General features: G+C 57.2%; 9 protein-coding genes and 1 non-coding gene across 10 annotated transcripts in view; 7 read left to right on the plus strand and 3 right to left on the minus strand.

Moving 5' to 3' along the window:
- The window catches only part of VDAG_10168 (uncharacterized protein), a gene marked incomplete at both ends in the record, with an annotated part of 1273 nt that extends 539 nt beyond the window's left edge, over positions 1-734 (plus strand). Inside the window, 2 exons of the mRNA XM_009659994.1 lie at positions 42-408; positions 494-734. Of these exons, the coding sequence (XP_009658289.1) occupies positions 42-408; positions 494-734 (608 nt within the window). The remainder of the gene's footprint in view (positions 1-41; positions 409-493) is intronic.
- Positions 735-1980: 1246 nt separating this feature from the next.
- On the plus strand, positions 1981-3487 carry VDAG_10169 (aspartate aminotransferase; the record flags this gene model as incomplete). The annotated part of the gene is made up of 3 exons (XM_009659995.1): positions 1981-2208; positions 2257-2316; positions 2417-3487. 3 exons carry the CDS (start codon positions 1981-1983, stop codon positions 3485-3487), a joined length of 1359 nt encoding a protein of 452 aa, XP_009658290.1.
- Positions 3488-4174: 687 nt separating this feature from the next.
- VDAG_10170 (uncharacterized protein) lies at positions 4175-5270 on the plus strand (the record flags this gene model as incomplete). The annotated part of the gene is made up of 3 exons (XM_009659996.1): positions 4175-4309; positions 4380-4794; positions 4882-5270. The coding sequence occupies 3 exons, from the start codon at positions 4175-4177 to the stop codon at positions 5268-5270; spliced, it is 939 nt and encodes a 312-aa protein (XP_009658291.1).
- A 1020-nt stretch (positions 5271-6290) lies between these two features.
- On the minus strand, positions 6291-6362 carry VDAG_20263. Its single transcript has one exon. It is a non-coding gene; the product is annotated as a tRNA-Glu (tRNA).
- A 493-nt stretch (positions 6363-6855) lies between these two features.
- VDAG_10171 (fungal specific transcription factor domain-containing protein) lies at positions 6856-9177 on the plus strand (the record flags this gene model as incomplete). Its single annotated transcript, XM_009659997.1, has 5 exons — positions 6856-6903; positions 6982-7109; positions 7493-8217; positions 8367-8457; positions 8718-9177. 5 exons carry the CDS (start codon positions 6856-6858, stop codon positions 9175-9177), a joined length of 1452 nt encoding a protein of 483 aa, XP_009658292.1.
- A 659-nt stretch (positions 9178-9836) lies between these two features.
- VDAG_10172 (uncharacterized protein) lies at positions 9837-11590 on the minus strand (the record flags this gene model as incomplete). The annotated part of the gene is made up of 2 exons (XM_009659998.1): positions 9837-10285; positions 10339-11590. The coding sequence occupies 2 exons, from the start codon at positions 11588-11590 to the stop codon at positions 9837-9839; spliced, it is 1701 nt and encodes a 566-aa protein (XP_009658293.1).
- Positions 11591-11830: 240 nt separating this feature from the next.
- On the plus strand, positions 11831-14330 carry VDAG_10173 (uncharacterized protein; the record flags this gene model as incomplete). The annotated part of the gene is made up of 8 exons (XM_009659999.1): positions 11831-12051; positions 12151-12354; positions 12411-12493; positions 12616-12772; positions 12974-13185; positions 13437-13648; positions 13709-13838; positions 13903-14330. 8 exons carry the CDS (start codon positions 11831-11833, stop codon positions 14328-14330), a joined length of 1647 nt encoding a protein of 548 aa, XP_009658294.1.
- A 1863-nt stretch (positions 14331-16193) lies between these two features.
- On the plus strand, positions 16194-18233 carry VDAG_10174 (uncharacterized protein; the record flags this gene model as incomplete). Its single annotated transcript, XM_009660000.1, has 8 exons — positions 16194-16410; positions 16479-16658; positions 16715-16863; positions 16912-17024; positions 17080-17316; positions 17379-17587; positions 17651-18028; positions 18088-18233. 8 exons carry the CDS (start codon positions 16194-16196, stop codon positions 18231-18233), a joined length of 1629 nt encoding a protein of 542 aa, XP_009658295.1.
- Positions 18234-18934: 701 nt separating this feature from the next.
- On the minus strand, positions 18935-19682 carry VDAG_10175 (uncharacterized protein). Its single transcript, XM_009660001.1, has 2 exons — positions 19465-19682; positions 18935-19398 (listed from the first exon to the last, which is right to left on the minus strand). The coding sequence occupies exons 1-2, from the start codon at positions 19591-19593 to the stop codon at positions 18973-18975; spliced, it is 555 nt and encodes a 184-aa protein (XP_009658296.1). The 5' UTR covers positions 19594-19682; the 3' UTR covers positions 18935-18972.
- A 1198-nt stretch (positions 19683-20880) lies between these two features.
- On the plus strand, positions 20881-23474 carry VDAG_10176 (AP-2 complex subunit beta; the record flags this gene model as incomplete). Its single annotated transcript, XM_009660002.1, has 3 exons — positions 20881-20925; positions 21276-21536; positions 21597-23474. The coding sequence occupies 3 exons, from the start codon at positions 20881-20883 to the stop codon at positions 23472-23474; spliced, it is 2184 nt and encodes a 727-aa protein (XP_009658297.1).
- Positions 23475-24741: the final 1267 nt, after the last annotated feature.

The following is a 24741-nucleotide window of genomic DNA, read 5'->3' on the forward strand; positions in this document are numbered from 1 at the left end:
TGGCCCGCTGATGACGACCCATGAGCGGCCAGCTGCGGCAGCAAGACGGCCGAGCACGCGGCGGCCCGAGGCGCGGGCGCGCGACGAGGGCCAGCACCGCGACGGCGTCGTCTGGTTCCTGCGGCAGCGGCTGCAGCTGTGCGGGCGGACGCAGCAGGCCATGATGGAGACGCGGCTGACGCGGGAGATGGAAAAGAGCAGGAGCGTGCTGGCGAGGGCTGGGCCCGGGGCTGGGCTGACGGGGTTCTACGAGGCGATGCCGTCGCGCGGGACGAAGGCGGGGGCGCTGCGCGAGGAGGGGCGTGGGTATGGGCCGGTTGAGGACCTTACGGAGGAGCAGATTCAGATGTTCGAAAAGGGGAACCAGGATATGCTGCAGCATTACAACAGCACGCTGGACAAAGTCAGGTATGTTTTTTTTTTTCCTTTTTCCCTTTTTTCTTACTTTCAACTCTCGGTCTACTTCTTTGCCTGGCTCCGCTAACAAACACAGAACGGCGGAAAAGTCGCTGATTGAGATTTCGGAGCTTCAGACGCTGCTTGTGGGCAACCTTGCGACGCAGTCGGCCAACATTGAGCAGCTCGTGGCCGACTCGGAGAACATGGGCGACAATGTCGGCGGGGGCAACAAGCAGCTCAAGGAGGCGACGAAACGGCCGAGTGCAGCGCGCTACACGTTCTTCGCGTCGGCGGGGCTGTGCGCGTTCCTCATTGTCTGGGACCTCATCATATAGAATATCATGATGGATGAAGTGATGGGCTGTGTGCTGTGTCGTGTGGTGGCATTGTGACGTGACCTGTGCTGACATGTGACGGGGTTGGGGTATGTGTTCCAAGTGAGAATCACATGCGACTCATCAGTGCATCCTTCAAGTAAGCACTTTGCATCATACAAGGAAGCACTTTGCATCATATAAGGAAGGTGGTATTGATCAATTGACCTTGACTAGAGGACTTGGAGATTGAGTTGAGAGCTTGGTCGTAGGAAGCCCAAGATTCTCTAGTAGGTAGTTGCTCACCAAGCTGAAGACACCTGTAGACAAACGGGAGACAGCTCGGCCCTCAGCCCTGTAACGGCCTGGGACCTGCCGAAGCAGACTGCACGGGTTCGAAACAACAAGGATGACATTCTGCAGCGCCTTGCTTCATGCCATCGTCACTTCCTCCAGAATCCTACTTGATTGACCTCGAGATGACAGCACACAGGCGAACTGCCGAACCGGACAGTCCCGGGTCGTCGGCCACGCACCAGGCGCCGAAGCCTCGGTCGCGTGCCGGCACTGGCGGGCCACACAGGCACCAGGGACACAGCCGAGAGAGGAGCAAATAAAGTCGACGACCCCGAAGCCCCCACCTGTCTCTCTCGTCTCACCCCCTTCCAGTACTTCACAGCAGCAGACAGGACGCAGAGATTGAAACGCAGATCGGCGCCATTGTTCAGAATTAGCACCCGTTGTTCGGAATTAGCAAATCCACGACACATCGGCCCCGGCGTGACACACCATCCTGACAGCCAAGACTTTTTTCTCGTCAGGGAAAACTCGTCAGGGAAAACTCGTCAGGGAAAACTCGTCAGGGGAAACTCATCAGGTCAGACTCGTCGGTCAGATTCGTTAGGTCCGAGTCACTCGAGTCACTGGTTGTTAATCGAGTGCTTCGATTGGTCCGCTTGAGAGGCCCAGAGTCGCACGACCATCACCCCACAGCGGCTGTTTACTGCACCCTGCGCGGTGGGCCCGCTGTACCCCGAAGGCCCTCATACAAGCCCCTCTGAAGGCCCCTCGCCCAGGCCCCTCACCCCTCTGAAGGCCCCTCCCAGGCCTCACCCCTCGTCTACCTAGGTACCTCAGTGCCTCGACCAGGCTTCCAGGCAGGACCACCCAGAGTACCTGCAGCACACAGCTCTCTCTGCCCACCTCACGTCACCATCCCGCCCGTCCCGCACCTCCTTCCTGCTCGAAACGTTTCCCATCCGCCAACATGCCAGCTCCCTCCTCAACAACACCACCCGCCGCCTCCGCCTCCTCCTCCTCCTCCTCCTCCTCCTCCTCCTCCCTCTCCCGCCTTCGTAACATCACAAACCACATCATGGCACCCGCAGCTTCCACAAACTTCCCCGCCGACAATGTGCCCCAGGCACCAGAGGACCCCCTCTTCGGCCTGATGCGAGCCTTCAAGGCTGATACGAGCCCCAACAAAGTCGACCTCGTGGGTGCTTTCTTCTTCCGAGACCTCTGCAGGTGCTGACATCTCCAGGGCATCGGTGCCTACCGCGACGACAATGCGAAGCCTTGGGTGCTTCCCGTCGTCAAGAAGGTGTGTTCTCCCTGCTGCTGCTTTTCATGCTCTTCACTCCAACCCCGCCATGCCTATCTGCCTATCTGCCCCAACATGTGAACCAAGCTGACCACCCCAGGCCGACGAGATCCTCCGCAACGACCCCGACCTCAACCATGAATACCTCCCCATCGCCGGTCTGCCCGCCTTCACGACCAAGGCCGCCGAGCTGATCCTGGGCGCCGACTCGCCCGCCCTCCAGGAGCAGCGTGCCTCCTCCATCCAGACCATCTCCGGCACCGGTGCCGTCCACCTCGGCGCCCTCTTCTTCGCCAAGTTCTTCCAGGGCAACAAGGCCGTCTACGTGTCCGACCCGACCTGGGCCAACCACCACCAGATCTTCTCCAACGTCGGCCTGCCCGTCGAAAAGTACCCCTACTTCGACAAGCAGACCAAGGGCCTCGACTTTGCCGGCATGAAGTCGGCCATCGCCGCCGCCCCCGCCCGCTCCATCATCCTCCTCCACGCCTGCGCCCACAACCCCACCGGCGTCGACCCCACGGCCGACCAGTGGGCCGAGCTCGCCGACCTGCTGCGCACCAAGAACCACGTCCCCTTCTTCGACTGCGCCTACCAGGGTTTCGCCACCGGCGACCTCGCCCAGGACAACGGCGCCATCCGCCTGTTCGTCGACCGCGGCTTCGAGCTCGTCATCGCCCAGAGCTTCGCCAAGAACTTTGGCCTCTACGGCGAGCGCGCCGGCTGCTTCCACGTCGTCACGGGCCCCGGCCCCGACGCCACGTCCACCATTGCCCGCATCGCCTCGCAGCTCGCCATCCTGCAGCGCTCCGAGATTTCGAACCCGCCCCTCTACGGCGCCCGCATCGCCTCGACCGTCCTCAACGACGCCGCCCTCTTCGCCGAGTGGCAGGGCAACCTGCGCGCCATGTCGGGCCGCATCATCGACATGCGCAAGGCCCTGCGCGCCAAGCTCGAGGCCCTCGGCACCCCCGGCACCTGGCACCACATTACCGACCAGATTGGCATGTTCAGCTTCACCGGCCTGTCCGAGGCCCAGGTCCTGAAGCTGCGCGACGACGCCCACGTCTACATGACCAAGAACGGCCGCATCAGCATGGCCGGCCTCAACACGAGGAATATCGACTACTTTGCCGAGGCTGTCGACAGGGTTGTGCGGGCGTCGTCGTAGGCCCTTTCGCCTGGGTGCGCCCTGGATGGATTGCCGGATCGCCTGGAACAAAAGCGTGCAGCTAGCTAATTTCAACATGTATTATGGAACCCGCCCGGCGCTGAATCAAGAGTGATGCAACCCCTTGCGTTGATGGCACCAGCGGACTGCATCTGGTTGATCATCAATTCGAAGTGGTGATTGTCACGAGATGCAGGAACAATATACTGGATGCTGGTCCTGTTGATCGACCCATGTATCGCCAACGACCGATGTAACCAGCCCCCGACGCACAGCGGTGGAGCTATCGGTTCCGAAGCGGCTCCCTGGGCGGCGGGAATCTACATGGCAAACCCCGGCGCAGACGGACAGGCTGGCTGTTCTGTGCTGCCGTCAAGATGCTGGATGGTGGGCGGCTAGTCATTTGTCTCGCGGGCTGTGGACGCGCAGTGCTGGTGATTTCCAAACGAGATTAGCGGTTGCCGTAAGACCTTGCATTGTGTGCGGCTTTTTAAATGAACCATGGCGTCGAAGAGAAGAGTCTGGAGACCGTTGAAGCGTCTCGCTCATGTGCCTTCTGCACTGCATTTCACTGCATTTGGATCACTCACTTGCGCTGGTATTCGACACTGAGAGCCATCTCGTCGATCCGCCTGGACAACCTCAGACCAGCATCCCTTCCTTTCGTTTCAACAGCATTGCACCAGCATGACGCTCCTCGCCCTCGCCCTCGCCGACGACCTCGCCAGCAGGGCCCTCTCCATGTTCGACGCCCTCGTCTCCCAAGGCCGTCTGCATTACGCCGCCACGACGCCCGAGACCCACCGCGTCAACAACTTCACCGTAACCTCGCCCCCCACGCGCAACCATGCTCGCGCGCCCTCGCCCAGGCCAAAGCTCACACGCGCACCAGTTTGAATTCCGCATCGCCACGGCCCTCCTCACCAAGCCCCACAGCCCGTCGTCCACCTCGTCCGCCGCAGGCCGCCCCGAAGGCCGCAGCCCCTTCCTCGTCCCGGACCCAGCCTTCGTCGTCACCCCCGTCGGCGCCGCCCACGTCCTCGAGCTCAACCTCCACAGCGTCCTGCGGCCCTCGTTCGTGCTGCACACGCGCCTCTTCCGCCCGCAGACGGAGGACCTCGGGCCGGCGGACGTGCGGGCTGTGCGGGCCGTCATGGCGCGGCTCGAGGGCCCCGGCGCGCGGGGCGCGACCATGATGATCTTCAACTGCGGCGTCGCGGCCGGGTGTTCGCAGGGCCACAAGCATGTGCAGATTTTCGCGAGGCCGGCGGGGGGGCTTTTCCCTGACGCGGCTGCGTCGGCGGACGGTAATACCCCCCCACCCTTTTTTTTTATCTGGTCTTGGCTCTGCGGGACGTAGCGAGAAGGTGAAAGGAGCGGCTGACGGCTTGTAGAGATCGAGGAGCGCATCGACGGGGTTCCGTTCAAGCATTACGTGCTGCGGCTGCCGCGCGGGGCGTCGCCCGAGGCTGTCTACGAGAGGCTGGCGCGGCTCGTGACGGCGGCGCGGGCGGCGTTGGCGGCGTGCTGTGGCGGCGAGGCGCTCAATGTCGTCTTGACGGATCGGTGGGTTTGCGTGATCCCGCGGAGGCGTGCCGGGAGCGGCGGCGCGGCGGCCAACGGGGCGGGCATGGTGGGCATGGTCTGGGTGAAGGACCGGGCTGAGAGGGATCGCTGGGGGGCGTTTGGGTATACGGAGCATCTGGCGTATTTGGGCGTGCCGATTGGGGGGGTTCCTTTGGGTGAGGTGGAGGGTGAGGTGGAGGGCGAGGGTAGACGCTGAGGATCCATCTGGAATCAATGCTGGAATGCTGGAATCAATGCTAGAATACACGGCAGTCTGCCACTACAAGGCGCCTCTCCTTGGCGGCTTTGGCCTTCTTGCCCTCCGCGGCGGCCTTCTTCTGCGCAGCGTTGTCCTCCGAGGGTACGGCGAGATGTCGGGAAACGCGGGAGGAGGGACGACCAATAGGGCCACGGCCGGGGTAACGCGTGCCCTTCGGCGTCCAGCGTCTCCTCGAGAGGTTGATGAGATTAAGGTTAAAGAGGACCTTGTCGGTGCTGCGCACCGATTTACCCCAGACACCCTCCTCCTCGCCTTGAGAACTCGGCCGTAAGGCTCGTACTCCTGGTTCCAGATTGCGAGCTCGAAGGCATCGGCTTCCTTGCGATGTATAATATAGGCCGGCTGTCGGACTGCGATCGCCTCCTCCATGGCACTAGCAGACAAAGGCTTGCGCTGTATGGGCTAGTCGGCGATGGGATGCAAAGAATCGGCAAACCTCACGGAGTGACGCAGCTGAAGGGCCAGGAGGGCACGCGTCGACGAGGTCTCGGCAAGCAGGGACTGCTGCAGTCAGCAAGGAAGAGCCCCAAAGCTGAGGATTCATGCTGGAGACCAAAGCTGGAATCGAAGCTGGGGATCCATGCTGATAATCAAAACCAAGATCAAAACTGAGGATCAAAGCTGAGACGGTGAGGCTGGTGGGATTGCAATACAAGCGGGATTGGCGGCCGGGTGTTCATTACATGGTCTATGATAGTGCTATTTTCAAAAGTTGCTCTGATCTTCAGGGCTGAATCGCCCGTCCGGTTGTCCACCAACCCTTTTTTCTCTGCCAGCCTGATTGTGTCCGTTAAGTCATGAAGGTCATCGCCTTCCGTCACGGGCCCTGTTAGAGGCTTCACTTGACACCGATTATTCCGTGGCTGAGGCCGAGGATCCCATGATGCTGCTTTCTGACGCCAAGGACAGCGAACGGCCTGATACACAGCAAAACACGGCGACACAGCAAAAGATATCTTCCGAACCAGGGAATCGAACCCTGAGCCTGACGGTGAGAGCGTCAAATGTTAGCCATTACACCAGTTCGGATGTTGATGGCGTCGAACGTGCCAGACGAGCTCATGGTGGGGGAGAGCAGAGATTGCGGCGGGCTACAGTGAGGGGCGTGAAGGATCTGACGTTGAAAGCTCCATTTGTGAACCCACCAAAGGCACCATGTGATCCCGACTAGCAGCTAGGCGGCGCCTATCAACGTCCACGGAAAGTGCCAAGAAATATCTCAATGCCAGTGTCGTGGTGTCCTGTGTCTTGGACTTGAGATACTCAACAAGAAATAACGTCGTGTGTGGAAAGGCTGTCTGGCGGATGATCTCCAATGTAAAGTAACTTGGGCACGTCACATCATGAATGGGTAATTGGAGCCCAACTGGGAATGGCTGGTGACAACAAACCGCCGGTGCTAAATCCACACGGACATGCCGAGGTATACCATCCACGTGAGCGGCATCCGTTGATGGGATCAACCAGCGTGTAGTTGGAAATGCTATAGTGACCATCGCCAGGCGACGCCTCGGAACATCAAATGAACGAGCCCACGAATCTCAAGGACCGCAGGAGACGGATTGCAAAGGTATGCCAACACCAAGTCATGCGCAGTCTATCAAGCATCAAGGCCGAGTCGCGGTGTCACTGACCAGTACGCGCCCAGGCGTGCGACTCGTGCCGTCAAAAGAAGCTCAAATGCGATGGTATAAGACCGGCATGCAGTCGGTGCATGCAGTACGACATTGCTTGCATGTATGCCGACGTCGCAAAGCCGCCCTACCGCAGATCAAGGTGAGCACTCATGCATCGGGGCCGCCCGTCAGCCTTTTCTCTCTCTGACTGAGATGCCAGCCGCAGGATAGACAATCACTCACCAGCGTCGCTAGACACATCGTTGACGGCAAGCATAGCATCCCAGGCTCCATTGTCAACCTCCGCGACCTCGGTCTAAGGCGAGATCCCTAGGCATTCTCAAGCTAGTCGGGAAGGGTCTGCCCCGGGCGACCATCAAGATACACCCTCGTACCAAGGGCTGATTTTAGGTCGCCCAGGCGATCTTCGATACTTTGGTCAGGACGCATCCATCAGTAGCCAGGGTGGCCGGTTGAGGAGCCAGATCACTAACACAGCATAGGCCCGTCGACCACCTTTTCCTCCATATTCCCTCGAACCAGGAACAAGACTGAAAGGCATCCAGACGCGGCTTCTTTCGGGAAGATCACCGCCTCGCTGAGGGGTGGCACCTTTTCCAGATGGGTTCATCCCGCATTGCAGCCGCTTTTCGGCAGAACAGTCCATGAGCCGCTAACAACATGGGAGCAAGCCCTGTCACTGGTCAATGATTACTTCCACCACGAGAATCGGCACTGGCCACTCTTCGATCACCCTACTTTCACGGCCTATCTCGGTCGCCAGTACACCGATGATCCGCCACCTGAATCGTCATGGTGGGCCGCCCTGAACATTATACTCGCCACGGCCCAACGCAGAAAGGCCGGCACAGACCCAAGCAACTGGCAGGAAGCCCTGAATCAGGCCTGGAAGTATGTGCGAAACGCCATGAGCGCCGTCCTTGACATTCTCTTCCACAACATCAGCCTGCTCTCGGTACAGGCTCTGGTGAGCATCGGCCACTTCTTCCTGGACACGCCCAATCCCCAGCCGACATTCATACTATCGTCCTCGGCAGTGCGTCTCGGCCAGGCCATTGGATTGCACAAGCAAGACTGTCAGTCCACGCATGAGCGTACTGATCAGAAACAGAGGGCCCGTGTCTTTTGGTGTGCGACGATTCTGGACCAGCTGGCATGCTCCAAGACTGGAAGGCCACCCGCGCAAAAGGCAGAGGACTATGCCGTGAGGCTACCAGAAGCATCTGAAGGCGAAACACTGGGCACATGTGTGTCGATTGATGGCAAGACCGTCCTGGAGAACTTTCGACTCGACGCACATCTTTCCACCATCGAAGCGGACAGCTTTCAGAGGCTGTATTCTGCAGCCACACCAGCGCGCAAATCCCAGAGACACAGGCCGCTGTCGAGGATTTAGATCGCCAACTGGAGCGGTGGGTGAGGAGCATTCCCCCAGGTGCACGGCCTGGCAGAATTCACGGAAACAACTGGGCAGGGTCAACCCAACCGTACGTTTATCGTCTTCATTTGCGATATCATGCTAGTCTTGTCTCGATTCATCGGGCCCGAGACTTGGAGGACTTTTGGACCTTGCGAAAGCAGTCGGATACCTCGAAACCAGTCGAAAGTCTCAGTCCATCGATCCAGAAATGCGTGGACGCTGCCAGGGCTATGGTGCCACTATTGTGGGTTCCTCAAATTAGGTGCAGCTTCTACTAATAAGTATGCCTTGAAGATGCTGTCTTCAAATTAATTGACACGTTGGCAGGGACCTTCTTGCGTTCGCCACCACGGCGCTTTTCATCATTTACATCTACACGAAGCGAGTTCCGTCAGGGGACCGCCCCTGGCAGGACCTCGAGGATATGAGGAGCATTGTGCGGTTTATGCGAACTCAGATTGACCATGGAGCCGATTCCTTCATTCACGACCTGCAAGTCGCGGCTGAAGCTGCCTGCGATTCTTCAGAGGCGGCTGTGACCCATGCCAACGTCCTTACAGCTGATCCGTCTGCACATGATCGAGGGTCCAGCGGTCATACTGCCCACCAGACTGTTTATGATGATGCTCAGGACAAGAGCATGGCAATAGATGGAGCTGCGTCTTTTGAAGCCCCTGAGCCGCTTGAAGGGCTCGACTCTTTGCATCAGCAACTCCTGGAGTTTCCGTGGTCGTTCCTGGAGATTGACTTTAGTTTTGGCGATGACCTCGCAGGATTTGGGTTCTAGTACGTTTTGGAGTACTCAGATGTCTCACCAGGAAGGATGCACTATTCATGCGCATCTTCAAGATACGGAAGGTTACAGAGACAGGTACCTTAGTGGGAAAATGGAGGTTGTAGTTGTCCTTGGACTAGGTAGGTAGGTAGCCCCTTGGATTCTGACCTATCCTTGGAATCTGGCCTATCCTATCTAGTGATAGGGCCTATCCTGATTGGTTACTCACTTCTAAGGCACAGCTTACAAGCTACCCTATACTTTAGGCTATATAGGTACGGGCTCTACCTTAAAGTAGATAGCGTAGCTAAGTAAGCAGGCTTTCCTACTATAAGCGTAAGGTCTTAGGTTTGAGACTCGTAATAGATTTTAATAAATAATTTATCCTTAATAAATAATCAATTAATTAGATAAATAAATAAAAATAAAATATTCTATAATTATATATAATCCCTCAAATAACTAGACCTTTTAGAGAAGTAAAGTACTTTAGAATTTTTTTTTTTAAAAAAAAATAGAGCCTTCTAATTTGCTAAGGCTAGAGTTAGGATAGTATCAGATCCAAGGATAGTATCAGGTCCAAGGCTACGCACACATTCCGTCACAACGAATGGAGCAAGGCTTGTGCTCACACAGGGACAACTATAAGCCTCTGGTTCCCGGTAAGGTACTTATAGACGAGACACCGATTCGTGGTCCAACCAATGGGGCGCCGAACGTCCCCGCCTCCCTGACGGAGTCGACCATTCGAACTTGGACGACGAAAACTCGAATGCAGGTGCTAACACATGAATGTCTTCCTTCAAGCCATACTCAGCCCCGCTCATGGGCCAAAAGAAGTCTGGCCGAGTGAACAGGTCAGGGCGCACTTTCTGGAATGACCCAAAACTCTTTTGCACTAAGACGGCCATGTCATCGAAGTGACGGGGACCAAACGAGGGATCCCCTGCCCTGAGCTCCTGCTGTTGTTGCGCAGAATAGAACCCGAGACGAGTAAGCCAGATGTTGTACTGGGTCAGGCTGATGTCAATGTCAAAGGTCTTGTCCTCCGTTGTCCTGGCATGCAGTGCTTGCATTGCAGCGACAGCACCAACGAGCCCAGTCTGATAATCAGAGTTTGCTGTCGTGATATTAGAAACGTGTAAGACTCTTTGAGAGGAGTCTTCAACTTACGCAGGAGTGGGACAACCGGTTCATCCAGCCCGAGGAACTTCCCTTGCATATGTGCGAGGCCTACCAAGCAGTCACTGATCTGCTGACATCCTGACAGTCCGGCCAGGGGGCCGTCAAATACGTAGCAATTCTCCCGCATATAGATCAAGCTTGGGTTCAGCGCCCTCAGCACCTCGGTGCTGAAACCAAGTTTCGCGAGTGCCGTTGGCCGGAATCCATCGACAAGTAAGTCTGCATCCTTGACCAGTTCCCTGAGCTTGGTTCTGCCGTCATCCGTCTTCAGGTTCAGGTTTGTGTCCCTCTTGCCGGTTTGCAAATCGACCATGGTAGCTGCGTACTCCGGCAACGCGTCGCAGGACACACGTAGGACCTCGGCGCCGAGAACGGCCAGGATTTTCGAGACCGCTGGCGCGGCTATGACTCGGGACAAGTCCAGGACTTTGATCCCGGCAAGTGGTTTGAGGTCTTTGTCGCCCTCGGGACGAGGCCAGGTCTTGCGAGGTGCGGGGACCGGTGTCACTGACCACAGCGGCTTTTCGGCCATGGCTCTGCCTTGCTCGCTGGCGTGGAACTCTTCTGGAGTGAAGCAGACAACGCCAGCTTGACGGTATTGGTCGTTCGCCACCCGCTCAATCTCTTGAGAATCCCACTGCGCGACCTTTTCAGAGTAAATCATGAAAGCTTCATCCGCCGTAACGTCGTATTCCTCGATTCCGAGCATGGCCATCGCTGGTTTGGCATTCATGGATCCGTGGAGATGATACCATCTAGCATCCTTGGTCTTGTACACATTTGTTGCATACCGATGGATTTGCGTTGAGCTGTCGTGGATGTCCATGGCAGCCAACTCCTTTCCAAGCTGTTCATGCTGCATGAAGGACTTGCCGCCAACCATCGGCAGCAGTATCGAGCCCAGGAATAGTGTTGCAAGGTCGGTGTTGACTTCGACATCCTGGTAGTCGATGTGATAGCGCTCTGATGCGATGACATTGGCAGCTGTTGCAGCGAGTGCCGTCAGCGCGGAAGATGACTCGGTGAACTTGGCGGGCGTCAAGACAAATGGCCTCGGATCCGCGCTCGTGAAATTGACTTTCTTGACTGCCTCTTTGAAGGATGCATTTAGGCCCAAACGAGTGTCGTTGAGCGTGTAGCCTACGTCTCGGGAGACGACATCCTGCCTCGGCTTGGGCGCGATACAATGCCACAGGGGCCCGACGAATCTCTCCCTCACCTCGATGTGGCGAATCCGCATGTCAATCTTCTTCCCGAAGCAACGCAATTCTTGAAGAACGATCGAGAACCACGTAAGATTGTGTCAGCAAATGCCTACCTCGGTGCGCATGCTATATACGAAGCCCTTCGGAATGGAGCCGACATCATTATATGCGGCCGAGTCTCGGACGCAAGCCCAGTCATTGCATGCGCGTGGTATTGGTGGTCTTGGACCAACACTGACTATGACCAACTTGCCGGGGCCCTGATTGCCGGCCACATGATCGAGTGCTCAGCATATGTGACCGGTGGGAACTTTGCTGGCTTCGAAGCGTACAACCTCGAGGCCTTCGTCGGGCCCGGTTTTCCCATTGCCGAGGTTGCACGCGATGGCAGTTGCGTGATCACAAAGCATGCTGGCACCGGGGGCATGGTCAACGTCGACACGTGCAGGAGTCAGCTTCTTATGAGCTTCAGGGAAATGTGTATCTCAACAGCCACGTAAAGGCCTACCTTAACCAGGTAGTCATGGAGCAGGTTGGAGTTGATAGGTACTGACCACAGCAGCTCATGCTATAACCCTGTTCTGACATTATCTAGGGTTCATGTCTCGGGCATCCGAGGAGCCCCTCCTCCCTACACTACAAAACTGGCGATTTTCTACAAAGGAGGATACGAAATGCAGTTCCTGGTGAACGCCACCGGCTATGCTGTTGACGAGAAGTTCAAGCTGTTCGAAAAGCAAATCAGGAGCAGGATAGGCAACGAGGGACAGGCAGGGTTTGATTCACTTCACTTCCAACGGTAGGCTAGATTCGTCTTGTACCTCGTGCCGAACTAGATGCTCACATTCAGCGCAGCATCGGAACGCCAGCATCCGACCCTCGAGATCAGAACAGCAGCACGGTTTACTTCCGAATTTTCGCGCAAGCGACGGATCTTCGTACGTTGGCGCAGGTCGGTCAAGCTTTCAAGGACATATCGCTGAGGCACTTCTCGGGTAGTCTTTCCCGCTTGCGTGTAGAATCAAAGACATGTGTGGTATCTAACGATATCATCATCTAGGTTTCCACAGTTCTCTGGATTTCCGCACCGCAGTGCCGCGCCCGTACCTGGCGTACTGGCCGTCCCTGTGGCGCCAGGCCGATCTCGAAGAGCGGGTGTGTTTTGTGAAGGCCAACGGTGATGTCGAGGCTCAGCTCAATGTGGCAAAACCGCACAAGTACGAGCTGCTCGAGGACCGTGAATCCTAAGATACTCCCTCGCCTTCGGACTCGGCCTTGCAAGGAGAATCGCGCAAGGTTCGCCTTGGAGACGTGGCACTCGGTCGGTCGGGTGATAAGGGATCCAATCTGAACTTTGGCCTCTTTGTCCATCGGCACGATGAATGGGAGTGGTTGCGCACCTACATGTCCATCGATAGAGTGAAGACGCTTCTTGGCGATGAGCTCGGAGCTGACTTTGCCGTGGAGATGGTTGAGTTTCCAGGCATCTTCGCCGTGCACTTTGTGGTGTATGGCTTCCTTGGCAGGGGTGTGAGCAGCTCCCATCGGCTGGATGGCTTTGGCAAGGGGTTCATCGATTATATCAGGGACAAGGTTGTGGAGGTGCCCGCGAGTTTGCTGAACAATAAGAGTAGGATATAAGGCTGAATGAGTTAAATGGATTATGCTTTTTTTTTTCGAAAAGATCCAGGCGCGGACCCAATGTCTGGCCTCTGGTCTCATAATCTCGCTCGAATCCTTCGGGCGGTTATACGGCACCCGGAGATCTGACTACCCAATCTGGCCTTCTCCGGGGCCTTATTAGTGCCATCGTGACGGGTCCCCTGCATTAGACTGATGGAGGCGGATATTTGATAAGAAATCCCCAGATCGCTGATGCAGATGAATGTCTCGGCGCTTCTTCCCTTACCAGCACACGGCGTCGTCGATTTTCGTTTACATTCAGTCACTCGTTGGTGCACTTGTTGGCCCTCACCGTGGTTCGTATCACCAACCTTGTGCTCGGCGTCATCGCCGTGGCTTCGGCCTCGACCTCAGCGCAGTATTTCTCTCGCTACGACCAGGAGAAGCAGAACAAGGATGCCACATGCGACGTTAGTTTTTCCAGCCAAAATGAACACTGACGACGACGTGAATCACTGATGCATATGCAGAATAACTGCTACTTCAGGAGCATGTCGGGCTCCTGCGCCGATGACCCTGCTTGCGTATGCAACCAGAATGCCAAGCGCGATGCACTCTGGTGCTGCTTGGCCAAGAATTGCGACTCAAATGTGCTACCTGGTGCGTCTCGGCTTCGTGTGAGCTCCTTGTGGATGGAAAGACCATTCTGACGAGAGTTTTGCAGAGGCCATCTGGCGCCACGGGATGAATTGCGACGCCTTCAAGATCCCCATCCCAGAGGAGTTTGATGTGCAGGGCGTGTGCGGAATCCCGTGGGCCTCGACGACATCAACCAAGGCCGCTGCTACGCCCACCGCTGAGTCGAGCTCGGTCGAGGCCGGTGAGTCGTCTGCCGCGGCCGCCACCGGCAATGGGTCCTCGGCGACAGCTGCCGTGACTACTACCACCGGGGCCGCGTCTTCGGCTGACGAGAGTGCTGCCACCACGACCGCCGCGCCCGCGATAACGAGCCCGGCGCCCTCTGGAGCAGAGGCTTCGGTTGCAAGCGACGCCGCGACGACAGCTGCTTCCCCAGCGGCTGGAGCTGGTCCTGTGCAGCCTGGATTTGGCGTCTTGGCTGCTGCTCTGGGCATGATGTTTTGGTGGTGGTAGGGCGTGTAGCTAGATACCCTGGAAGGTGATGGCGCAAGACGAACACATCATTGCCAAGTCCATGGTTTTGAAGGTTTATGCGCTGCGCGAGAGCTCGTGATGTGTTGCTTGGAAAGCCATGTCATCCCGTGTCAGGTCAAGCCAAGTTCCTGGTTGATGCTGACAGGAATGCAGACTGTGCCGACGAGTGGAATTCACACTCCCGCACCAGGGGCCAACGGGCCGGGAGGGTGTGAGCTCATCGGGAACACTGTACGCCAGCATCGGATAACGCAGACAAGTAGGATGCTGATTGGCACAATTGGAAGTTAGAGTTGCGGGGGGTTGGCAACCCTGGCAAGCCTGGCCACCACCTTGAGCCCAGCCTCGTGTCTGTCTCTCATTGTCTTTCTCTTTTCGACGACTTCCTTCGACATTGGCCGTCCAGTAATGGCTGCATTGTGAACCATTCCTTTGCGATCTTGGCTCACTTCCAACACTCGTATGCCGCACCTATCAAGGGTTAGACGCAACTAGCAAAGTCCGGCTTGGCGAGGGGCTCAGGGGTTTGGCTAATGAGGAGGAAGTATGGCATCCAGTACCTACCTAGGCCAAGGTGCGTTGGATATCGTTGTGGACGTGACTTTCTGCATAGCCTTTTCCTTCTCATGTTTGCTCTTCTTATCAGTATTGGCCCACGATGTATCTTTGGTGGCGGGACAGCCCGAGACGGTATATCTTGGCGCAGACATCAGAGGCGACTTCACAAGTCCCACTACCACCAGATAAACTTCTGCCGCCGCCTGTTCTGCCAACCATTTGTCTACCCTTAAATACCTCTTGGGTTACGTAGATCCTGAGGGACTGCCATCTACCGCTCCGACCCTGGTCAAGACCCTGCTATCCCTCGTCTGACATGCATTTAAGAATTCCGTGCCTCATGGCTGCGTCACAACACTGCATCAGATGGGCAATCGAAGATCTCGGCACTGCCCGCTTTCCAAGTCCATGACATGACTGTGCGTTTCCTGACTGACGGCGCCGGCCAAACACAGAGACATCCAGCCAGGGAACCGGCCACTCAGCCGGACATCAAGTCAAGTGCTTGACTCGACTCGAGTTGACGATCTCTTGCCCTCGCTGCTGGCTTCCCCGAGCTACCGACCACCGGCCCCGGCTGAATAGGTTGGCCCTCGGCCTGCTAGGAGGTTGCTCCTGTCACCCTAGGCAGTCTTTTAGGCCGGGAGTAATTCAATATGCAAAGTAGAGCGGCAGTGTACTCCATACGCCACTGACTCGATCCTGGGGTACGAAGTGCCATTAAGCACCGATATGCGGGGGAGACGTACCCCTTGTCCGCGCGAACCTCCGCATCGACGCCCCCCCGCATCTCCATATCCCCGTCCCGACGGCTACAGACCTGGAGCTGTCCCACTATGATCGTCACTACGTCCTAGGATCGCCATCGCTGGCTGCCCAAACAGTGGATAATATGCCATGTAGCTCTTGGCGCAACCATGACGGGGACTCTCCACCGCTCGCACCGTCGTCCAACCAAGCCTTGACATCGGGCCTTCAACCAAGATGCTGCCAAGCCTGCAGCGTCGCTTTCCATGCGACACGCCCGCCCGGCTGGCGATACTGCCCATGGGGTAAGGGAAGGGGAAATTGATAGACATAGGGATAGGCGCGGTCTGGGAATGCATATAAGGCGAGAGTGCCCGGGCTTCCTGCTGCTGATGATCGCCGTTTCCAAGGAGCTGTCTTCAACCCAAGGGCTCTCCTACTCAATCCACTGTTCCATAGCTGAAGCTCTCAAGTACCTTAGTTTTGCATCATCGGAACTTCCCCTCATCTGTGCGCCCACTGCCAGAAATCGCCATCATGGTCGTCCACAGTAGCGGTCGCAAGGCCGAGACGGGTGCTGCCGACCCCATCATCACCCGCATCTCCGAGGAAGACAAGGTCGCCTGGTACAAGAAGCCGAACCTGCGATACCTCTACCTCATGCTCTTCCCAACGTGCATGGGCATCGAGCTGACGTCCGGCTTCGACTCCCAAATGATCAATGCTCTCCAGATGGTCAGCGCATGGAAAGACTGTACGTACACGAATGGACGGGTCGAGTTATAAAGAAGGGTATCCATGTCTAATCCATCCGCCGACTAGACTTCGGCTATCCTAGCGGAGCTCTGCAGGGCATCATCGCTGCTGCGTACTCGCTCGGCGCGATCCTCTCTCTGCCCTTCATTCCATATGTCAACGATAGGTGGGGCCGCCGATGGTCCATCTTTGGTGGCAGCACCATCATGATCTTGGGTGCCCTGCTCCAAGGATTCTCGACGCACGGTAGGCTATACTCATCTTATTCTTGAGCAGCAAAGTATCGAACTGACTGTCAAAAGTTGGCATGTACATCGTCGCCCGCCTCATCCTCGGATTTGGTATTCCGACTTGTATCGTGTCCGGCTCGTCGCTCATTGGCGAGCTCAGCTATCCCAAGGAACGACCGGTTCTGACGTCGCTGTTCAATGTTGCCTACTTTGTTGGCCAGGTGAGTCAAATATGTATTGGTGACGGACTATTTCCTGACCGGTACTAGATCATGGCTGCTGGTATTACCTTTGGCACAAACACCATAAGCAATGACTATGCCTGGAGGATCCCTTCGTGGCTGCAAATCTGCCCGTCTCTCCTGCAGATCACCTTTGTTTTGTGAGAGCCCCTCTGCAGTGCTTTCGGAATGAGATGACTGATATCGGTTCGGCAGCTTCCTCCCCGAGAGCCCCCGCTGGCTGATCGTCAACGACCGCATTGAAGAGGCCAGAGAGGTGTTCATCACGTACCACGCCGAGGGCGATCGCGACTCGGACTTTGTCAAGGCAGAAATGGCACAGATTCAAACAACCATTCGGATCGAGCTGGACGCTGCCAAGATGAGCTGGATGGATATCCTCGCCACGGCCGGCAACAGGCGTCGAGCTCTCGTGACCATGTTCCTCGGACTGTATGTCACCAATTCGAGCACCGCACCCTTTTCACACCATCTGTGCTAACACGAGTCCCCAGCTTCACTCAATGGTCGGGCAACACGCTCATCTCCTACTATCTCGGCACTATCCTCGAGAAGATTGGCTGGACGAACACGCAGGACATGCAGAAAGTCAACCTCGGCATCGCAGGCTGGAGTCTCATCTGCGGCACCACCGTGGCTCTGCTCGTCCGTCGCTTCCGGCGTCGCGTCATGTACATGACCTGCGTCCTCGCTCTCCTCTGCGGTACGTCCAGCCCCCCCCCCATTTCCTCTTATACATATGAACCAGGCAGCTGACGCAGCACAGTCTACATCGCCTGGACCGTCTCCATGGAGCGCGCGATGCACGCCAACGAGAACAACTACACCAACAACGCCGCCTCGACAGCGACCCTCTTCTGGATCTTCGCCTACTCGCCCGCCTACAACATTGGCTACAACGCCCTGACCTACACCTACCTCGTCGAGCTGTGGCCCTACGCGCTGCGCTCGCGCGGCATCGCCTTCTTCCAGCTCTTCGGCCGCCTCGCCGGCTTCTTCACGACCTTTGTCAACCCCATCGGCATGGACAATGCCGGCTGGAAGTACCTCATCTTCTACTGCTGCTGGCTCGCCTTTGAGGTTTGCTTTGTGTGGTTCATGTTCCCCGAGACGGCGGGCCGGACGCTTGAGGAGCTGGCTTTCTGTGAGTCGACCTGTCTTTGGCTGTGCTGGGGGATGGTGTTTGCTAATTTCCGAGGGCAGTGTTCGAGGACAAGCATTTCGCGGAGAACGCAAACATGGCTGTCGAGAAGGTTGTGCATGAGGATGTGCCTGGGGCGCAGAGGCCGCTGGGGGATGAGAAGGAGGCGGGCGCCGGGGAGGTGGAGGATGCGGGGAGGAGGGTTTGAGGTGGTTTACGATTTGCGATAGGTTGCTGTGGGATTGGACTGAACTCTGGATGATCAGGTATATGAATTGCATGCTTTGCCTTTGTGGAGTACACTGACTGAAGGGTGCCTTTGTGATTGAATCGGTTTATGCTGTTAAATGTGCATGTCAGAAGGCTCGCAGTACGCCAAGTCAGGCGTACTCTCTGGGGTCGGCAAGCAGTTCCAAATTCGTTCTGGCACGTCGCAAATATCGAGAAAGATTCTATGCTTACTCCTTATGAATTGTATTCTTGCGTGAATTTATTCCCTGCGTCATGGTACACTGCCTCATACAGTTTTGCCGTTATGTCATTGTCGTGTATTTCATCGAGGATGTAGTTACTGCGTGTGCTTCAAAACCCAAATATTCTTATATTTGAGACCTCAAACCAGTAATATATGCTTTCGGCATGTTTGCGGACGATTGTGGACAGTGAGTTCAGCAATGTCATGCGATAGCGAAAAATAGATCACCTGGATGAGTACGCCACGTTGCATAAACTGAACGCCTTGCAGGTAGGAAACTTGACCAGATGAACCTAGGTCTGCATGTCACGGCAATTCTGAACGACGATGCTGTTCTGAAGCCACTGTCCAAGGCCTCCGCGGAAGGCGATTCTAGCCTGCTTGGCCTGCAGTATGAATAGCACCCGCGACGGAGTAGCATGGACCAAAAAGATGGAGAAGAAATGATTGTTCGATTGTAACGTGTCCCGCTCTACAACGCAGCAATGGCATTCTCCAGCGGTTCCCTCACAGTCTCCCAGCCCAGCCAGTCTGACCGCGTCGTCGGCAGCAGCCCCATCGCGTTGACTTTCCACACACCGACGGCGAGGGCCAGCACCTGCATGGCGAGATAGGCCATCTTGACCTGGAACATCTGGCCCTTGTTCGTGTCGGACTCGAAGCGCTCAAAGGCCGAGTTGACGGCGAAGAGGCCGGTGATGGGCGTCTTGAAGGCCATGAGGACCATCATGATGCTGAAGATCTGGAGGGAGTTGCCGGACATGTACATCATGATGGCGGTCATGGGCAGGTTCTTGGCGGGGGCGAGGGCGACCTCCCAGGCCTTTTTGACCTTGAGCGTGTCCATCTCGGCGGGGGTCGGCTGCTTGCGTGGCGTGTGCTTGACATCTTTCTGCTTCTGTGGGAGCTGTCAGAGGGGTCACTGAAAGAGGCGAGAGACGGAATAAGGAGGTGAGGTACGCACCTTGGAGCCGGAGGACTGGGATGAAGGGTAGCCGTTCGGGTCGGAAATGCCGTTGACCTTCTGCTTGGAGGCGGGGGGCGAGTGCAGCTGAGAGACCCAGCGAGGGGTATCGCCCTTGACGAGAGACATGGCGTCGGACTGTTGGGTTGACCGGGGATAGCTGGTGGTCGAAGCAGGCAAGACGCTGGCTGACAAGGCTGAGCTGAATTGATGAGGGTGGAAACAAGCTCGCGATGCACAGGCTCGAGGCAGCGTCGAAGCTGGCCTTGCGCATCTGCATCAGTCAGCGCGCCCCACCTCCACCTCCCACTGAGCTCTGAACTGAACTGAACAGAGGCGGGTGCCAGTGCTTTCGCTTAGCTTATCGAGCAGCACGACGATAAGATGCTGAACCCTGGAGATGGATTTACCAAGCCCCATCCCAGAGCCTCGCTGCTTTTAGTCTAAGCCGAGCCTGAGCTGCCCGGAGCCAGGCTGTGGCTCAGCGCCCATAACCAGTCACAAATGCATAAAAGTCCACCGTAAACCTTTCGCTAGACCTTATAGACAATAGAAATAGAGCATGGACTGAGCCGAACCTGAGAAAGAGCGGCGAGGGCGCTAACCAGATTAGTCCAGCGCCATGGGTGGTGGTAAAAGGCAGAACCCCACCGGCAGCACCGGGAACACTGGAGCTTGACACGAGGTCCAGGCTCAGGGTCAGGGGACTCGACATTGGACGGGGGAAGGGCCATGGATTGGAATTCTCCCCTATTCCTGTCCGACATTGCTGCGTCTGCTCGCGACAACTCCAACAACATCCGACGACATCCCTTTGCGACAGGGGCTCCTCACGATTCACAGACGTCCGAACAAGCTCGACGACAATCCTCAGCTCATCCCACCCCCTACGAGCCATCGAATCCATCGGACGGTAGCCACCCTCTAGAGCCAACGGGCAGACAGACACAGAGCACATTCGACCCCCCCTTGGCTTGCGCAGTGCTGCAGACTTTCGACTCTTTGAGCGACACATGTGACATATTACCTATCGACCCCCGCCATAGCCATAAAAAACAAGAAACCCAAACGAACAACTACCCTACCTTGGCCTGGCTGCCGCCTCCCGCCAGCCGCAGCACCTACGAACCCTCCAATTAGGGAGACTGGCCGAAAGCTTTACCTTCAGGTGCCCTGGCCCCCCTCCCAGCTCGACGTGAGGGGTTGACTTGGCTTGGGTTGGTGTGCCGCTCTATCGCCCACCCCCCCCAGCCTTGATCGTCTGTGTGTGCGTCTGCGCGCGCGCAACTTACCTGTCTCTCGGAACCGAGGCAGACGTACCAGATACCAAGACAGGCTTCTGGGCTTAGCTGAAAGTCTTGGGTCGTGTCCACCACCCCCCCCTTCCCCCATCGACGTGTGTGACGACCACCCACCATGTCGAGCTCTCAGGCCGGAGGTGACTCCAAGCTGTTCGCGAGGGTAAGTACTTCGTCCCTCCTTCTCCCCTGCATATAGCCAGCATCCTTCCTGCCCCGTCACTGCTGTGCCCCCCCCTGATCCTGATCGCCATCGGCGGTCGTCATGTCGTAGACATCACAGGCCTTGGTGGTCGTCGGGCTGTCACTCCGTCTTGATCTCTAGTACACCATCCCACCACCGACCGACCGATCAACTCAACTTTGCGCATCACGATACCTCTTGCTTTTGGTTCTCAGTTGTTTCCCTTACTCTCTCAAGATACCCCCATGCTGTCGACGTCGCATCCCGCCTCCATCATGTTTATGGCGTACATGCCGCCGCCGGCGTCGCCCAGGCTAACAACTGCAAAGGGCAAAGTCGCGGAATTGCGGCTCGAGCTGAACAGCGGAGGGAAAAAGGACAAGAACAATGCGGGCAAGAAGATCGCCCTCAAGAAGATTGTGGCCAACATGACCATGAGCAACAATGACATGGTGGCACTGTTTCCCGATATTATTGGATGCATGCACATTCAGAGCCTCGAGATCAAGAAGATGTGCTTCTTGTTCCTAGTCAACTATGCGAGGATGAGGCCAGAGATTGCGCTGCAGGCGATACCCGTGCTCGAGAGGGTATGTGATTCTTTCCCTTCTCCTTTTTTGCCAGCCGATGACTGTAGCTGACATGCGCAGGATATGGACGACCCGAACCCCCTTGTGCGCGCCCTCGCCCTGCGGACCATGTCCTACATTCACGTTCGCGAATATGTCGAGGCCACGGTGCCCATTGTCAAGCACATGCTGCGCGATCCCGACCCCTACGTGCGCAAGACGGCGGCCTATTGCGTTGCGAAACTCTATGACCATGACCGTCGTGTTGTCGAGGCGTCAGACCTCATCGACCGGCTTAACACGCTGCTGAGGGACGACAACCCGACCGTTGTTGCCAGTGCGCTGGCTGGACTGATGGATATCTGGGAGAGGAGCGACTCGATCAAGCTCACAATCGACTACAGCAACGCATCTAAAATGGTCGCTATTCTCGCCGACTGTTCAGAGTGGGGTCAGACGTACATTCTCGAGGCGCTCATGTCCTACGTGCCGCAGGAGTCAGGGGAGGCTCTGCTCCTGGCGGAGCGCATATCACCACGACTGTCGCACTCCAACTCGGCCGTCGTGCTCACGTGCATCCGAGTCATCCTCTACCTCATGAACTACATTGCCGACCAGAAACAAATCTCGGCGCTCTGCCGCAAGCTGTCGCCGCCGCTGGTGACGCTGCTCGCCAAGGGCCCCGAGGTGCAGTACCTAGCGCTACGCAACGCGCTGCTGATCCTGCAGAAGCGGCCGGAGGTGCTGCGTAACGACATTCGCGTCTTCTTCTGCAAGTACAACGACCCCATCTATGTCAAGGTGACCAAGCTGGAGCTCATCTTCATGCTGGCCAACGAGAAGAACATTGACGAGGTGCTCACGGAGCTGCGCGAGTACGCGACCGAGATTGACGTGCACTTTGTGCGCAAGGCGGTGCGGGCCATCGGCAAGCTGGCCATCAAGATTGAGCCGGCGGCGCGGCAGTGCATCAACCTGCTGCTGGAGCTCGTATCAACCAAGGTGACGTACATCGTGCAGGAGGCGACGGTGGTGATCCGCAACATTTTCCGCAAGTACCCGAACCAGTACGAGTCGATCATTGGCACGCTGTGTGAGCACCTCGACTCGCTCGACGAGCCCGAGGCCAAGGCGGCCATGGTATGGGTCATTGGGCAGTACGCCGACAGGATCGAGAACAGCGAAGCGCTGCTCGAGGATTTCCTCGACTCGTTCGCCGAGGAGCCGGTTGAGGTGCAGCTGGCGCTGCTGACGGCGACGGTCAAGCTATTCATCCAGCGGCCGACCAAGGGCCAGGAGCTCGTGCCGCGGGTGCTCAAGTGGGCGACGGAGGAGACGGACAACCCGGACCTGCGCGATCGGGCCTACATGTACTGGCGGCTGCTATCCACAGACATGGCGGCGGCCAAAACAATCGTCATGAGCGAGAAGCCGCCCATCACGGCCGAGTCGGAGCGCCTCGACCCGGCCACGCTCGAGGAGATGTGCCTGAATGTCGGCACGCTGGCGACCGTCTACCTCAAGCCCGTGCAGACTGTGTTCCGGTCGGCGCGCGCCCGCAAACTGCTCGACTCGCCGGCGCTGCAGAAGCAGTACCTCGCGACGGCCGAGAAGCAGAAGAGCCTCAGCCAACTCGGCCTCGGCGGACAGCCGGCCGACATTGACGTGCGCAACCGGGCGGCCAACGCGGCGACGGCGGCGGGCGTGGGCGCGGGTGCGGCCCTGGGCACGCCCAACGGAGACGGCAACGGCAACCTCGCGCAGGCGGTCAACGACGCGGACGCGTACTTTGCGGGCATCGGACCGCAGCAGATGGCGGCCATGCGCGTGGACGACGGCGATGTGTTTGGGGGCAACGGCGGGTACGAGACGGGTTACGTGGTGAACCAGCACGCGCCGCAGCAGGTGGTGCAGCCGGCGCAAGGGGCGGGGAGTAACGGTGATCTGCTGATGCTGTAGAGATGCGGTGAATATATCCCAGTTCGTTCATGCTGCACTTCTTGTGTTTTCCAAGTCCTATGCTGCTTTCCCTACTTACACTCATATGAGGCTTGTTGCGAGGAGTGGCACACATGTTCGAAGAGGCGTCGAGGCCAAGTCGTGAGCATGCTGGCGGTGGTATTTGGTTCATGTAGTACACCGAGCAAGACCCCACCGGAACACCTAAGACCGGCTGCAGACGATGTACGGCACACCGCAGAAGGTGGGGAACACCATGGCGGCGGCGTCCACACCTTCAAGGTTTCTGTAGGTACTGTCGAGGCATACCATGTCGGCGGGGTCGAGGGTCGTGGTCTGCAGTCAGTCTCGTGACGCCGTGACGCCTTCTTCGGGAGGACCCGATGGTCCAATGAGGGAGAGGTGAAAAATGCGCCATTGAACGGTCTCCATGTTCACTTCATGAGGTTTGCCTGCTTGGCCAGGTTTGGAGGGAGACAGCAGGCGAGGTCCTCGGACTGTCGCCAAGACGGAGGATCCTTTGTAGGTACCTGGTAGGTAGAAGTAGGTACCTAGGTATGGGGAGAAAGTAGGTCGATGTTGTATCTGCAACCGAGCGGCTGGGCGCTGAGGTGCAGTAGCAGGAGCTGCCAGGCCTATCTGGGCTTTCCGTAGAGGACTGGAGGCCCAGCCCTCGAGCCTGCGAGGGCGTCTACCTTCCCGAAGGTATCTAGGCAGGACCTAAGCAGGTAGGTCATATGAAATGGACGGCGAGAAAAGTACTCCCTCGCTGCTGCCAGACAAAGCGAAGTGATCCCTTCCTGCCCTGCGGCCGTCACCTTGAAGTCAAACACGCAACATTCCACTTCCCCACATGGCTCAGCTGCCATGAAAACCGTCACATCATCATGTCGTCCAACACGTTTCAGACCCTCCCATCATTGAGCCCAATCGTTTTCGTGTCCCTCCGTCCCTTCACCTCTTCACCCTGCCTCTGCCTGCGGCACAGCGGTACGACAGTATCTAGAAAACGCATTCAATCCCGTCTTCCCTTTTCCCGGCAACCACCCGAGAAGCCCGAGTCATTTCCCACATGAACTGACAGTCTAACAACCACCCCGGTCCCATTGGTCGCCTCCACCGCTGTGCCTCAACCCCAAACCCAGCACCCCCCAAAGCACCAACACCCAGAGCGCCACGACCATGCCATCCCGCGGAGCCAGCGGCCCCCCGGGGAGAGGTAGGAGGGGGAAAAAAGAAAAAAAGAAAAAAGAGGAAAAAGGAAGAA

Source organism: Verticillium dahliae, genomic scaffold (genome assembly GCF_000150675.1).
Source record: "Verticillium dahliae VdLs.17 supercont1.32 genomic scaffold, whole genome shotgun sequence".
Classification (NCBI taxonomy): Eukaryota; Fungi; Ascomycota; class Sordariomycetes; order Glomerellales; family Plectosphaerellaceae; genus Verticillium; species Verticillium dahliae.

Coding starts and splice junctions, on each gene's coding strand:
- VDAG_10175 (XM_009660001.1), bottom strand. CDS start 19,593: ATGTCTCTCGTCAAGGGCGATACCCCTCGCTGGGTCTCTCAGCTGCAC. Junction 19,399..19,464: donor CCCAGTCCTCCGGCTCCAAG/GTGCGTACCTCA, acceptor CAGCTCCCACAG/AAGCAGAAAGATGTCAAGCA.